The sequence below is a fragment of the Bos indicus x Bos taurus genome, chromosome 19 (assembly GCF_003369695.1).
Source record: "Bos indicus x Bos taurus breed Angus x Brahman F1 hybrid chromosome 19, Bos_hybrid_MaternalHap_v2.0, whole genome shotgun sequence".
NCBI lineage: Eukaryota > Metazoa > Chordata > Mammalia > Artiodactyla > Bovidae > Bos > Bos indicus x Bos taurus.
In genome coordinates, this window is record NC_040094.1 from 51,095,388 (window position 1) to 51,111,763 (window position 16,376).

Consider the following 16,376-nt stretch of genomic DNA (forward strand, 5'->3'; position numbering starts at 1 on the left):
TTGAATCTAGATTTATGTCTTTCATCAAGTTTGTGGGATTTCCTAGCTATTCCCTCAAATAATTTCTTCTGCTGTTGTCTCTTGTTGGGATTCAAGTACACACGTATAACATCTTATATTACCTCACTCAGTGATTATTAAGGCTGTTCATACAGTTTTTAAAGTATTTTTTCCTGTTTGAAAAAATAGGATCATGTCATTGAATACCACTAAATGACCTATTACTGCCCACTCTTCTTTAAAGACTTTACAATATCCTTTAAACTTGAGATGAATCTAAAACTAGTTTCTAATTCTTAACTAACTTTTTCATTCGCTCATGCACATGAACAATTTTTACATCCTGTGCATACGTATAGTACAGGAGTTAAAGTCTTTGGTCATTCTCACATTTGGATCTTCTCAGAGCAAGTCTTCATTGATTTTCTTTCATTCTGTGTACTAGTCATATGGACCTGCGTGTCCTAGTACTGTGGGGTTGTATCTTGGATGTTGGAAATGGTATGTATGTTGTGGATTCTGTTTCGTTTCTCTGCGGAATGCAGGGTTTTTTCACTCTAAGCATGTAAGGGCTCTGGACCCACCTGAACAGTGCCCCGTGATGCAGCTGGGTGGGGTCAAGACGAGAGGGGGGCAGATGAGCTGTTGAGAGCGCCGAGTTGAAGGAGGTGTGAGCACTCAGCTTCGTGCCGCTGCAGATGGGTACGTGGTTTTGTAAGATGGTTACCTACTCCGTTCGCGTGGTGAATCACACTGATTTCTGAGCGTTCAACCAACTCTGCCATCCTGAGATAAACCCCACTGGGTCGCGGTGCGTTGTCCTTGTTCAGTTACTGTTAGTTACTGCCAATCGGACTTGCTGTATATTTAAGGATCCGTGTGTGTATGTGTGTATAAGAAATACTCGTCTGTAATTTTCTCATAAAGTCCTTGCCACATTTTGGCATCATGGATTTCGGGTTAGTAATTTTATAGTTTTGGCATCCATTTAAAGTATTTATACCACAGCCACCAAAATAGAAACATACAGTGGATTTTTACAAAAAGGATCCGCGGCAACACCTACCTAGTGAAATTTATATATATTTTATGTGTGAGAAATGTCACCATGAATAAAAGCTGTTTTCACCTGGGCATCTGTTCTGACGGTGCTGCGCACAGATGCTGGAGGAATATCATAGACTCTATAGAGTCCTCATCCTGGCTGCCAGTCAGAGCTCGGTCATCGAGCACGGTCTGCGTGACGGTGAGTTTGTCTTCTGGGGGGTGTGAACTGATGAGGGCTAGTTACCTCAAAGGGCCAGTTACTTTCTTGGGCAGGTGCTACGGAAGAAGGTGTCTTGATGTCCAGAGCAGACGTGTGACTCCAGAAAATCAGTGATTGCTGCTGTTCTGACACACACAGGAGGGGCTGGACTTGGGTCTACCATGTCCAGGGGCCAGCGCCCATGCTGACAGTGCCTGTCTTCCCAGTGCCTGCTGGACGTGGCCTTGAGATTGCAGATGGACACCCGCAACCAGTCCAGCCCAGAATAGTCAGACCATCTGAATGAACACTGAGCAAGAATAAGAGCCACCAATCAAACTACTTTAATAATTCCAAGAAAAGAGTTGTCTCCTGTTACTCCGTTGAAGAGTTCTTCATGTTAAAATCATTGTAACACCCACTCTTTCGAAGGTCAGCCTGTGTCTTGGAGGACACCATTCAAAGCCTTCCGAAAATGGTCCACAAGGGAGGATGGGACGGCTGTCAGGCACCCGAGCAACCTCACAGCTTCAGGGAGATTCATTCCATCGCAGCCCAGTCGCGGTCAAGACTGGGGCAGGGGCAGGACGTCTGTAAGAGGCCAGGCAGTCTCCCGAATCTGCTCTGTACACAACGGCCAGTGTGTAGTCCGTTTTGATTGAGGCTCCAAAGAAAATCCAGCTGGCATTTTCTGTGAAATTCCGCTTCAGGGTGCTTTCAGTTGTGATGTGGTGAAGGGCAGACACACACAGCCTTTGCAGCCCGGTTTCTGCAGTCATTTCAAGGCCTAGGTGTGCCTGACTTGGTCACATGCAGCAGCCACCTCTGGGCCCGGTGTTGAGTGGATGAATTTGCTTCCTCCCTTAGCAAATTCCCCAGGGATCCTGGGCAGAACACGGGTTAAGCTCCACTCTCCTTTGCACTCCAACCCCTGAACCCTTCAACCCCTCGTTCTGCTCAGCAGCTGTGTTGCATCAGATCTGTAAGCTCATCACATAAATCCTATTTTTTACCCCCATCTTCTTCCAGGTAAAACTTTTAGAAGTTGTACAGTATGCATAAAATAGACCATTTAAGTCATTTTACAGAGTACAGTTCATGGCCCTGAGTACATACATTCAGTGTTGTGCAGTCTCCCTAGTTCCAGAACCTTCCATCATCCAGTACCGAAGCCCCATTCCCAATGGCAGTCACTGCCCATTCTCCCCACTTCCAGCCTCTGGCAAACACAAACATCCTTCCTGTCTCCACTGACTTGTCCCAACCAGGGTTAGGACGAGCATATTTAGCGGGGAGGAGGTACAGTTCAGTCCCCAGCATGCAGTCTGCATCTTAAGTCTGGAGTCTTCATTCCGTGGGAAATGCCTGATTCACCGGTTGTTTCAGTAGCTTCTTCGATTTCCAAGTGGGGCTCCACTTAACAAGCATAGCTTGTTTCTTCCTTCACCTACTGAAGGATGTCTGGAACGCTTCCAGGTCTGGGCGATCACCAATAATGCTGCTGTCACCGGAGCTCATCACAGCAGCCCTTCTCGCCTTCCTCAGTGGTCATTTGTGTCCTTTTTCCTTGGTCATTCCAGATGGAGTTAATCTGCTAATCTTTTTCTTTTCAAAGAATCAGTTTTTATTTCATTGATATTTTTCTTATCTCCTTTTTCAATTATATTGACTGCTCTGGGTTTAGTTCAGTCTTTTCTAGTTTAAGGTAGAATTTTAGGTTTCCTCTTCTATAAGCATTTCGTGCTATAAAATTCCCTATGAACTCTTTTAGCTGTTTTCACAAATTTGATATATTTTCATGTTCATTCTGCTCCAGTTTTCTAAGACTTTTTGTAATTTCTAAGACCTCCTCTTTGAATCATGGATTATCTCAAAATCTGTTGTCTATGGACTTCCCTGGTGGTCCAGTGGTTAAGACTCTACACGTCCACTGCAGGGCACACGGGTTTAATCCCTGGTCCGGGGACCTAAGATCCCACAGGCTGTGTGCTGTGCAGATCAAAAATAAAGTTTTTTCCAGTATCCACAAACATTTGAGAATTTTAAAAATACCTTTATTATTGATTTCTACTTTGATTTCCCTAATTGACAAAGAGCATACATACTATGTACGGTTTTAATTCTTTAACTCTTGAAAAGATTTATTACCCAAGATTTGGTATATATTGGTGAAATGTTCCATGTGCATGTGAAAAGAATGTGTATTCTGTTGAGTAGAACACTCTGTCAATCACAGTTACACTGACTGGGGTTGTTCAAGGCTTATAGACTTGCTTTCTACTTAAAAATATCAGTCACCTAGAGTTGAGTGTTGAAGTGTCAAAATGTAATGCGGATTTATCTGTTTTAGTTGTCAGCTTTTGCTTCATTTAATTAACGTTGTTTTGAAGAATTGCTCCTGTTATCATGATACCGTGCCCCCTTCTTTATTGGTGATAACTGTCCTTGAAGTCTGCTCTGTCTGAAAATAAAATAACTACTCCTGGGAATTCCCTAGCGGTCCAGTGGTTAGGACTTTGTGCTTTCACTGCTGAGAGTTCAATCCCTTGTTGGGGAACTAAGACCTCATAAGCCACGTGGTGTGGCCAAAACAGAAACACTACTCTTACTTTGATTAGTGTTAGCATGGTTATCTTTGCCTGTTTGTTTACCTTTAATCTATATGAAATGTCTTCATATTTAGTTTCTTGTAGACAACATGTAGTTGTGTTTTTTGATCCACTCTGACAATCTATGCTTTTTATTGGTGTATTTAGACCACTGATGTTCAAAGTGATCACTGATATAGTTGGATTAATATCTACTACATCTGTTTCTGTCTTGTACTGTCGTCTTTGAAAATGTTATGCCTAAGTAGTTGGTTGTGGGGTTTTTTTTGCATTTATCTTGACAGGCATTCTCTGAGCTTCCTGGAACTGGGGTAGATTCTCACTCATTATTGTTTCACGTATTTCTTCTGTTCTTTCCATCTTCTCCGGCACTCCTGTTGCACATAGGTTGTATGCCTCATGTAGCTGCCCTGTGGTCCTTGGATATTGTGTTTTTTCCCCCTAGTCTTTCTCCTGTTACCTGTTTCTACTGATAACTCCTGAAGCGCAAAGATTCTCTCAGTCGTGTCCAGTCTACTAGCAAGCCCATCAAAGACATGTATTTCCCTTACAGTGTTCTTCACTTCTTTTTAAGGATTTCCATCTTTGTGCTTACATCGCCTATCTGTTCTTGCATGCTGTCTACTTTATCCATTAGTCCTTAGCATATTAATCCTTGTTTTCAATCCCATCTGCTAACACCAACACCCTGTCACATCTGGTTCTGATGCTTGCTCCATCTGTATGAATTGTTTTCCTTTTAGTCAATTCTTGCCATTAAAAAATTTTTTGTAAAAAAAAAAATTTTTGTTTGTTTATTTACTCATCTGGCTACTTTGGGTCTGTTGTGTCATGCTGGTTCCTTTGTTGCAACACTCGGACTCTCCGTCTCCACGCTTGTATTTTCTCTTTCTAATCTTGGGGCTAGTGGTTTGCCCTGTATCCTCACCTCCCTTAGATCTGAGATGAGTTGTTGATTCTCAGGCTGTTGTGCTATTTATGTGTTAGGATGGATGGAGTGACGACTTCCCAGCTCCATGGAACCAGAAACCAAAGTTCCTGCTTCATTTGAGACCGCTGCTCGGTGCTTGGAACCTTAGGGCTGTTGTACATCTTGGCACGGTGACCTTGTACCATTATGCAGTGTCCTTCAGGTGTAATTTTCCTGAGTTCTACTTTGACATTAATATAGTCCAACTTTCTTTTGAATGTTTGCAGGATTTACTTCTTATATCCTTTTACTTTTAACCTATCCATATTATTTAAAGTAAGTTGGGTCTTTTTGATCCAACTGACACTGAGTATGCTTAGACTGTATATTTAATGTAATTATTGGTAAGATCCTACCATATTGTTTTTTTGCTTATCCCCTCCACCTTGGTTTCCTGTTCTCTGCCTTCTTTGTGTTATTTCAAGAAAAATTTAGCATTCGATTTTAATTTGCCTATTGGATTTTTCCTTTATTAGTGATTGCACCAGTGGCTATGGCACACAAAGCTAGCTTTTCAGTCTACTTCAGAATGTTTCACCATTTCAATATGGAAATGTAGAGACGTCTAGACCTTTGCCTTCCTCCTTTATACTGTACTTTTGTCAATACATATTATGTATAGACACTGAAAACCCTGACAGACAGTGTTAAAACTTTTACATTGGAAGGTTAGGATATTTTAAAGTATTTAAGAAGAAAAACTATTTTATTTCCCCAAATATTTACCATTTCTGTTCATCTCTTCCTTCATTCCTGAAGTTCCAAGTTTTCTCTCTGCTATTACTTTTTGCCTTAAGAATGTCCTTTAGCATTTCCTTTTGAGCGTCTCTATAGGTTAGGAATTCTCTCAATTTTCTTTCATCTAAGAATATCTTTTAATCTGCACTCCTGATATTTTCTATGGATATAATATTCTAGATTGACAGTTACTTTCAGCCCTTTGAAAATTTTCTAGGCCTATGGCCTCCATGGTTCCTGATGAGAAATTTGTATTCAGATTGTTGTTACTCTGTATGCCACCAGTCACTTTTCTATGGCTGCTTTCCAGACAAAATGTCTTGTTTCATAACCACTGGTAATGCCTTCACAGGGTTTTTCTTTGGGTATATCCTATTTGAAACTGTGAATCTTTAGAATTATATTTGGGACATTTCAGGCATCAATTTAAAAAATATTTGTTTTAAACATTAATGTCTTCTTCCTCTTGCTGGAAATTCACTAAGCCAGCGTATATTAGATCTCTTTATATTATCTCACAGGTCCCTGAGCCTAAGGTTTGTTTCCAAGCATCTTTCTGTTGATCCACTGGATTTTTTGTTATTATTTTTTTGTTATTTTTAAGTTCTGTAGCTCTTGGTTCATTTCAAGAGCATCTGCCGTTACTTCATGGAGTTTGGTTACAATAATTAAAGCCATAGAAAGCTAATGTCCTTTTCCAATTATTCCAACATACTTCAACTGACATGTTAACTTTCTTTCCCCTTAAGAGATTTTCCTGGCATAAAGAGATTTTGTGCATTCTGGACATTGTTCATTTTATGAATCTGAGTCCTGTTTAAATCCTCTAGTGAATGCAGAACTTTTTTTTCTAAGCAAATAACCTAGCTAGATTCAGACTAAACAGGCTGACCTGCCCTCTGTAGGCTGTTTGGGGTTAGTTGCTTGCCAAGCTCTGCAGTGCTATCTGGGGCCAATCTTTATGGGAGTTTGTTCAATTAATAAAGCCTTTGCTTACTCAAGGTCAATTCCAGGCATGTGCAGGTGAGGGTGAGCCCAGAATGCCATACCTAGCCCTAGGGAGTCTTCCTCTAATGTCCTGTCTCCAAGGTACCCCCTTTTCTGGCCTTTGGCTAAAAAGCTCAGGCTTTAGCCTGTGTGTGATGTTGTAAACTTCTTGGGGCCAAAGAGAAGTATTTCTACCCTCCTCTCTCCCTGACCTTCTTTGGACTAGAAAGAAGTCCCCTCGCCTAGTTCCTCTTTTGAATCCTCAGTGCCTCCAGGGCTACTGCTTACAAATGTAGTTTTGTGACTCCCCTCCCCATGTCCCACAGGGGTCCCCGCTTTCCTCAGGGGGAGAGGGCTTCTCTTGGGTATTCTGTTCATTCCTAAGATGCAGCTCTTACATTCAGGCTGTCCTAGAGTTGACACTAGGAGATACAAGAGGGAAGAAAAATTCAAGAAAACAGTCACCACACTGGTTGTTCTTACGGTTTTAATACTCCTGTTATTTCTTTTTTCAGAGAATAGATATGATAGATGCTTTATTTATTCAGCTAATGGTTGAGACATAGGGCAGAGTGTGGGACCTCAGGACATTTCTAAAATCAGAAATTTTGTGCCTCATCAGAGGTCACCTGAGACCCGTGTTAAAATCTCATTTTGTACTGCTGTGCACATAAACGTGGAGGGAGAGGCTGCGAGAGACGAGTCAAGTTAGCACAGTGTTCCACCAAGGCCTGCGCCACCGTGCAAGCCACTCCATACCACGGATTCTCTCACCTCCCAGGCTTAGGCCTCAATGCACTGTATGGTGACCACACACAGAGTCACGACACGCCCCAACGCCTTCCTTTCTTTCTCCTGCCTGGGCTGCGCCACACTGCATGCGGGATCTCAGCTCAGTGACGAGAGATGGAACCTGTGCCCCTGGCAGTGGAAGCGTGGAGTCCTAAGCACTGGGTGCCAGGGAATGCCCCCCAGTGTATTCCTTACAGACAAAATGTGGCCTAAATGTGGGCCTCCTCCAATAGCTTGGCTTTTGCTACATGAAGAAACTCTTATCAGTTAACTGAATTATTTCCTATACCTAAAGGCTTCCTTCAACATCTTTCTTAAGAAGTATGTAATTAATTTGGCTGCGCCGGGTCTTGGTCGTGGCATGCCAACTTAGTTATGCCACGTGGGACCAAACCAGGAGAGCAGCCAGGCCCCCTGCACTGGGAGTCTTAGCCAGGTGACCACCAGGTAAGTCCCTTACAACACCTTTTCCTTGGGTAAAGGTAGGTTATTCTCTAAGATACCTGTCCCCTCTTATTTGACTCAGTTTAACTTCAACAAGGTGATCCTAATAACTATCGGAGTAGCTTTTCCTGAGTGAGAAGCGGGAGGTAAGACCTAACACATCCTAAAGCATCTATTAATACAACATGGACAAAAGATCCGAGAAATCTTTAGGGATGCTTCTGTTAGTTAGGAAAGAGAGTCAGTACACAAGGAGCAGTTCTTTTATGCTAATATAACTGTTTTTACATTAGGACATGAATGTCAAGAACAAAACTCCCTGTGAACTCTGTCCTTGAACTTCAGTTATCTCCCAAAGAGGCCTCTGTGGCGCCATTTCAGTATTCCTCCTCCTCCTCCCAACCCTTAGGACATCAGCAATCTGTGCCACAGACTCTTCAGTAGCTGGACAGTTTCAGTGCTAACAGTGACTTGCGGACTGGAGTACCCGTGTGCCTCTAAATTTAGACACAATTTCCATCTCACGGGAGAATGTATCTCAGGCTCAGGAGCAAATCAGAAGAAATGGGAGCTACACCATAACCTCAAAGTTAGTTTTAAAACTCTGACAGGATGGATAAAAGCCAGCAGGACTTTGTTAGCACTGCCTGTGACCCAACTCCCTTTGCCCATGCAGACACTCGGTGCCCCCTCTCTCCCGGTGGAGGCAAGGCGCCTGCTCTGCTGCTGTCAGCAGTGTCTTGGCACAGGCGCTCCAGTGCTACCTAGGCCTTTGGCGTGCTCCGAAAAGAGTATATAAAAAAGCAGTGCCTGCTTAAGCTTATCAAAAGGACAATGATACTCTGTATTCAATTAAAATTAATAAAAATATTTTATTGAATTTCAGGAACTTGGTACTTTTAAAATTTCAAACCTTTGCACACAAATCACCACTATCCTTTCTAGAATAGTGGAGGTTAGGACTTGAAGATTGTCACTTGTCTCCTTGTAGTCACATAGCACAGAAATCCCAAGTCCTGACACGCCCCGCCCCCTTCCGACCGTGGCCTCGCCTACTCTTGTTCTAGGAGAGGACGATGTGGGGGTGATGCATTTAAGGAGCTCAACTGTCTGAGCGGAGACTCTACTGACACGAGAGGAAGATCAACCCCAAATCATGCGCGGACACCTTGGGATACGCCACATCACTTGCATCACGTGTGAGTTTCCTTTTTGTATTTCTGTCTGGTTCGGGGCGAAGCTGCTGAAATGAAGTTTGTCGTCCCTGAGGGAGCTCAGAAGTTTGGCAAAGGTCAAAGCAGAGACTTTCTGAAATGACACATTTAGGAACCACCAGCGGACTACTGGGTGGGAGGGAAGTGCACTGTGACTGCTGACGTGGCACCAGGCACCAAGTGGGGCCACAGGGACACAAGCTCAGCGACTCCCAGGTGTTGAAGGGAATTCACAGCTGAATTCAAACATTTTAAAAACTGCCCAGGACACGGCAGTTTGTTAATCTATGTTTTTTCCCTCTGCCTTTTCCTTGATATTCTTAAATACCTATGTGCCAATGAATGAGCCAAGACAGCAGGAAAAAGGAAAGAGAACGCCTCGCCTTTGAAAAAGACATGCTTTAGCTCCCAGCAGCAAAAACTATCCTTCTCCCTTTAGATTTGAGAACAGGGTACTTTTCTTACCTATAAACCCAGCAGAAATCAATCCCTCCAAACCCAAAAAGTCGACATTTTAGGCTCAGAAATAATCAACTGATAGACGGGGCTTACACAGGGAAAGTCTACCAGGCCTTTCAGGATGGTGGTGGAGCTGCGTCTCCTGGGCCACCCGCGAGGCACCTGCTCAGCGCCACCCGAGCCGTCTCCCTACCAAGGTGGTCGCGTCCACTCACCTCCCCAGAGCCCACGGCCAGGGGGCTGCAGTGGCCCGTGACTGACAGGTCTGGAGCACTCAGTGGAGTGACCCAACCCCACAAACAGGACACATCACATCTGAATTATTTTTCAAATTGCAAACCTTCTGTGTAAAAAGACAAATAAAAATATACATTCCAAGGTATCTGTAAAGTGCCTGGGAGATGTAGATTGCTGCCCTGAGGTGCTCTGATCCGTCCGTGCTTCAGTCTGCAAGTTAGATTTTGCTACTGTCACACACGTGGTCTCATTCACATGATGGTTTTGTTTTTATTTTTTTAAATGGCTGAGTTATAAATCCAGCTAGTGTGCAGTAATTTCATAATTTTAATATGCATTATCTGCAGTAACATTGTGACAGCTCCATACCGTGGATTGACACACAATACTTAGAACAGATTTATCATATTTGGTCTTTAGGTAAATAATAAATGTTTTTAAATTGCCTAAATATACCATTCTGAGCCATTTCATTCCACCAGGAAAATACACGGGTTTTTTTTTTCCTCTCTTTAAAAAAAATTAAATACCAAAATAACTACATTTAAATAAATAATGTTATGATGATGACATTTAAAAATTCACAATAAGGCCAGAGCCCTCTTTCTGTTTGCATGCTGCTCAGCTCTGACCCCAGAAACCTCTGGAAAGGTGAGTGGCTTTCTTTCAGAGGAACGCAGGCTGAGGCCAAGTGGGCCTCCGACTTTTCATTCTCTCACCTTGTTTCCTTTTCTCTCGCTTTTATTTTTTATAGGAGAGAAATCAGCTAGTATTAGATTCAGTTCTAAAAGGTTGAGGGGAATTTCCTATTACAAATCAAAAAGCAACCTAGGTGTTTCCAACGCTTACCGGACGGAGGGTGCCTGCTTCCAAGACCCTTGTGTTAACAGGCAGCTTCTGCTCCACCCCAGCAGCTGCTCCTGCCGTGAGGGGGCAACCACGACATCACGGGGCGGCCGGCTGGTTGGATGATGCCGAGAGCTGGGGACGGCACCTAAAACAGTGAACGTGTCACGGAGAAATCTGTGACCTTTGCTTGAAAAAGGCGTGTGATAAAAGATTGAATCTTTTTTCCAAATGACGAAGTAACAGTTCTGTCGTTTTAAACATACACAATACGTAGGAGACTTGTTTTACTTAGAGTGGAAAATATGCCAGGGACAAAGTCAACACAAAGAAACAACAACAAAAGGTAGCAAGAAAGAGAAATGGGTAAGTGCAGCTCCAGGAGCCTGGCAGCGCTTTCCGTCAGGGTTACAAGTGGCCCGCGGGGTGTCTGTCTGTATGTCCGTCCTACACGTGGAAATGGAGGATTAAATTCATCAGGTAACTGCTCTAACGTGGGAAATCTGCAGATGTCAAGTAGTTCCATCTGACTTAAACAGGACAGACAAAAGTAAATCATTCCATAGGCTGAAAACAAACGACAGAAACAAACAAAACTACGCTCTGCTTCTCCCCAAATGAAATCCACACAAAAGGTCCTGTGCGATTCCAAAATTTCCAGAGTAGAAATGGAGTGATCTGAAATGTCAAAGACCCCATTATTTTGTAAAGAAAGAAAGTACACCTCAAAATATTCTAATTCCACATGTGAACAACAAAATACTGTCTTGTCTACTGGCAGCGGGCGGTGGGGTGGCTCCGGCCCAGGCCCAGCAGGTCTGCTCGCACCGGGCGTGTCCTCCCTGGGAAGGACCGTGAGTCTCGACTGGGAGCTGAGCTGAACGCTGGGCGGGGAGACACTGCCGGAGCCCGGCTTTGCTGTTTGTGGTTCTGATGTTCAGGGGTGACTTCAGTCTTTTAACTTAAGGAGTTTTAAGGCCACCTGGGTTTGTGTTTCCAGTGCTGAGGTGAAGTCCAACCGCAGGGCCCTCTACCCACCGAGGGAACACGCTCCGAGCGTCGGTGAGAGGCAGTGTCTCCTTTTGGCACCACAGAGTTGACGTTAAAGTGAGAAATGCTCTCCCGGCCGCTAGTTCTGGACGCCCTTCTCCCGCATGGCAGCCTGCGGCGCGTCCACACTCAGGGCGATGACAAGACCCTCACTGTCTTCCGTCTTGACCCGCTTCAGCTCCGGCTGCTCCGCTGGGTCACCGTTCTGGCGCTTGGTGGGCAGGGAGGCGGAGGCGGAGGCATGTGTCGCCAGCATGTGCAGGGGACTCGCTGCTGCTGCGGAGAGACAGTGAGTCAGAGCCCATGCGTCTGGGTGGACGCTTGTCCCTGCCAGGCCCCTGGGGATCAGAAACCCCACCACATGCTAACTGTGTGAACAGTGAGTCTTTCTATGAACGCACAGCATCTGTTTACTGCTTCCAGTAGTGGGCTGCCTTGCTGAAGGGGGGAGGGCGGAGGACGGGAGGCAGAGGCAGGACACAGCAGATGGCTTTAGTGCTGTGGCCAAGGGGCTGCTGCTGGCTTCTCCTCAATGCAGGGCCCGAGCCCAGGAGGGGACTGGGGTATAGCAAGCTAAGCCTGCATCTGAGCCACATACCTGCTCCAAGCCTGTCACGGGAGGGATCTACAGCGAGCCCTAGGCTGGCTTCCCCACACCCCTCCACCCAAGCCTATCCTCTCTCTGGTCTTCATCACCGAGAGGCCCTTCCTCCTCCTGGACTCCCGCTGGCACAAGGGCCTCCACCACCTCTGATCACGCCTGCCTCATGCTCTGCATAACCAAACCACAAGGGATGAACCGAAGACGGTCATCCCACACCAGAAGTGCTCTTTCTCCAAGTGGGAAGGCAGACTGGGCCTGGGCTATTTACCACAGCGGGGGTGGGGGTGAGGCAGGGTGTGTGCTGGAAGAGCGACCTGGAGAGGCAGCATCCTGTCCAGCAAGACCCCTGCCCCCCTATCCAGTCCCTTCGGGCCCCAAGGGAGGCTTAGGACCATGGCAGCAGGTGGCCAGATGGAGAATGATCTGCACACGAAGACCCTGGAACAGCGGCCTCACCTCAGGAGCGTGCCCGGGCCCCAGCAGTGACTGTGCTGCCCCGCCTCCCTGATGTTGGTCACTTAATGTTAATGCTGCAGTAGCTCCTGGTAGTTTGCTCTACATGCTGCGTAAGAGCTCTAAGCATAAGGGGTTTACACCAAGCTTTATGACTCTAGGTATTCTAGTACATTGCTTTAGCTAGCACAGGGGGACTACAGAATTTCCTCCCAAGAAATGGAACCTGAAGCTAAGTGGAGAGATAGGGTAGGGGGGCAGTTTGCAAAATGAAACAGATGGGAAGCCACAGAACACACATTGAGGTCAAAGAAAGGGGAGTTCCAACACTGCCAGGACGCCAGTGCTCCCACCCTCCTTTCCAGATTCAACACCATTCGAATTAAATTCCCAGTACGCTTTTGTATAGGGAAATTCATACGATCATGTCTTCCGGGAACAAAGGGACTGGCAGCTGGACCTGGTTAACATGGGGCTTCTGGCCATCTCCACTGTCACCTCTTGAGAATGACTGCTGTGTCACTTTCAAGAATAAGGACCTGTGTGGTGCGGAGGCAGCACTGCAACGAAGCCTGGGTTCTTCCAGCAGGACACACACTTCTCTGCCGCAGTCCATGGTGGAGACACAGAGCCCTGGCGAGTTTGGGAGATGTCCCACAAAACTCTGGCTTGAATAAAAATGCTATTTCAGGAGGATGTAGCAATGATTCAGAGCAGAATGAAGTTAATGGTAGGTCAGGACAAATGGTCAAAGCCTAAAAAATTATGTGCCTGGAAGAATAGGCTGGTGCGGCAGGGCAGGGCAGCAAGGCCTGCTCTTTGGGAGGCATGGCTGTAGGGGGACCCGGGTCCCAGATTCTCAAGCAGGCATAGTGTGGTTCCTAGGCCATGCTGAGCAGGGTCTTCCACTAACTGATCCAGAAACCCTTAGAAAGGTAACAGGAAAAGAAAGGACCTGGGCAGTAAGGGAGCCTGAGGGTGGGCAGAGGAGTCTCAGAAGGAAGACGGCAAAGGGGCACTTAGGCCCAGCGAGCAGGTGGGATGCCACCTAAATACGCAGTGTCGCCCCAGGACTCCACATCCAAACCAAATGAGTCGCTGGAGAAACAGCACAACCATAACCACACTGGTAAACCGCAGGTGTGGGCCTGGGACTGAGGCCTGGGCCGAGAGCCCGCCTCACAGCCAGACTCATCCCACCTCTCCGCCCCTCCGTGAGCACCAAGCATCAAAACGTGCCCTCCCTGTGCCCATGGCGGCAATAACCAGAGCTCAAGGCAACTGCCTGGAAAGACAGGCTTCCTTTTCTAAGGGTGGGAGGGCGGCTGTGATGACGCACTACACTGAGACTCTCCCCTGTGAGGCCACATGGGTGCCCACCCAGCAGGGGGAGCACTGTGTTTCTGTTGGGGTGCCTGGCCCTCAGTCACGTGGTGCCTCAGCAGGAGGGGGACTCAACTCCAGGGTCACCTTTCACGGGGAGGCCAGGCACCGTCCTGAGCCCCCACGCTCCCCACCCATCCATTAGCATAGTCCGCATACAGGCAGAGGCCAGCAGCTACAACCTGGATGATGGCACAGCCTCCAGGCCGGTCCTCTGCAGCCTTGTTGTGGCTGTGAACACCCCCAAAACACCTCTCTTCGTCACTGGCCCCCAGTGCGCCTGCTTCCCGCAGCAGGCCTGGCCCTGTGGGTCTCCCTGCCCGTCCACTGTCCTGCTTGGTTCCCTGGCTGTGTCCTGGGATGCCCCCCCCTACTCAGGCAGAGGCTCCACTCCTGTCTGAGTGTAACTCATAGACACGTTTCCTGCTACAGCCCAGCACCGCTGCTCCTGAGAGGTGCCTGACACAGCTGTGAGTCAATCAGAGCCCCGAGCTGAGCCAGACCAGACAGGACATCAGGCTGGCGGCTGCTGAGCCACTGTCTCAGGGGGAACACAGGGTGGGGCTTATCAGCTGATCGACACATACCCTGTCTTATGTGTTTTTTGATTAAAGACAACTTAACCTATACTGTTTATCCATTAACACGGAACTCATGCCTGTATTTTCCCCATGAGGCACATCACAACCTTCGTGCCTAGAACACCCCAGGCCTTCTCAGAACCAGGCCGGGAGCCCGCTTTAAACAGCAAAACCTCCACCAGGAAGCACAAAACATGGGACACACGGCCCTCAGCAGCAGTGGGGGCTTCCCTGATGGTCCAGTAGTCAACCTGCCCGGCAACGCAGAGGACACCAGTTCAATCCCTGCTTTGGGAAGAGCCCACGTGCCATGGGGCAGCTAAGCCTGTGCACCACCATTACTGAAGCCCACTCCCTGGAGCCCGTGCTCTGCAACAAGTCACCACAGCAAAGAGAAGCCAGCACACCATAACCAGAAAGCGGTTGCCATTCGTAGTAACTAGAGAGAAGCCCATGCAGCAACAAAGACCCAACGCAGCCAAAGATAAAATAATTTTAAAAAAGAAAAGTGGGAAAGACATATGTTCATAGCAGGAGCTGAAACAAGGAGATGGGCGCTACCACAACCTGCTCTACTGGGAGCCAGCATGCCGAACTCAAATACCTTGCTGTTCTGCACAAGCCTGCAAAGGACTGTGAAAGCGCAGTGTCGACTTGGGAGTTATAAGTAAATTTCAGCGATCTGCAAGAAATCTGCAAACATGGCATCCAAGTACGGAGGCTCAAGTGCGTGTGTGGGACCACCTCCCAGGGGTCCTGCCAAGCAGCAGCTTCACACGGGGCAGGTGCTGCAGGGAGAGGCAGAATATTGCCCTGGAGGTGGTGCTGCCTCAGTGCTAACCTGGCTGCGCCCCCAAGTCCTGGCCCAAGTCCAGGCAGCTCCTGCCCGTGCACCAGCAGAAGGTCATGCTGGTCCAGTGGGCACCCTGCCTGCTGCAACCACAACCTACACGTGGTTCCTGGAGGAGGAGGCCGGGGGAGCTAAAAGAGCACACCGCTGGGCAGACAGCCCAGGTTTCCACAGAACGCTTTTGCTCCCTCAGCACCAGGACCTGGACCCAGCGAAACACAGGCTGGAGGCCAGCCAGGGCCAGTTTTGTGAGACAGGAACAGTACCTGTGAGCATAGCAGAGGCTCTTTAGGATGACGAGTGAAATGCTGGTCACAGGGGAACACTGTCAGCAGGGTCAAGACTCCTTTCTTCCCAAGACCACCACCCCACAAGCTGGAGGTCAAGGGCAGCAGACTCTCCACAAAGATGGACTGAGTATCTGTGACCAGAATTGTGGTCCAGTGCAGAAGAGGCTGAGAAGTGACCACAGCATGTTGGGTTTTTTGGAGCAGCATGACTGGCCCCAGAAAGTGCCAAGAAGAGGTTCCAATACACAATGGCTGAGCCTGACTTCCAAATTCATTCTATGAGGCCAGCACTACCGGATATCAAAGCCAGCCGAAGACCATATGGAAAACTCAAACCAATATCCCTGATGAATACGGATATAAATATCCTCAAACTAAACACTAGCAAACTGAATTCAATAGCATATTAAAAGGATCACACCCCATCACCAAGTGAGATTTATCCTGGAAATGAAAGGGTGGTTCAACATATACAATCAACTAACAGAATACACTGTTTTGACAGACTAAAGGACAATATAATAACACGTGTGGTAACCCACAGTTAGACAGCGTCAGTGCTGAGAGAGTGGACGCTCGTTTGCCAACACTAATCCACACTGTACGGGAAGTCCTGCGGGCAG

General features: G+C 47.0%; 1 protein-coding gene across 1 annotated transcript in view; it reads right to left on the reverse strand.

Moving 5' to 3' along the window:
• Positions 1–8,633: 8,633 nt before the first annotated feature.
• The window catches only part of FOXK2 (forkhead box K2), a 53,037-nt gene continuing 45,294 nt past the window's right edge, over positions 8,634–16,376 (reverse strand). Inside the window, exon 9 of the mRNA XM_027517780.1 lies at positions 8,634–11,868. Coding sequence (XP_027373581.1) covers positions 11,672–11,868 — 197 coding nt within the window. The 3' untranslated portion in view covers positions 8,634–11,671. The remainder of the gene's footprint in view (positions 11,869–16,376) is intronic.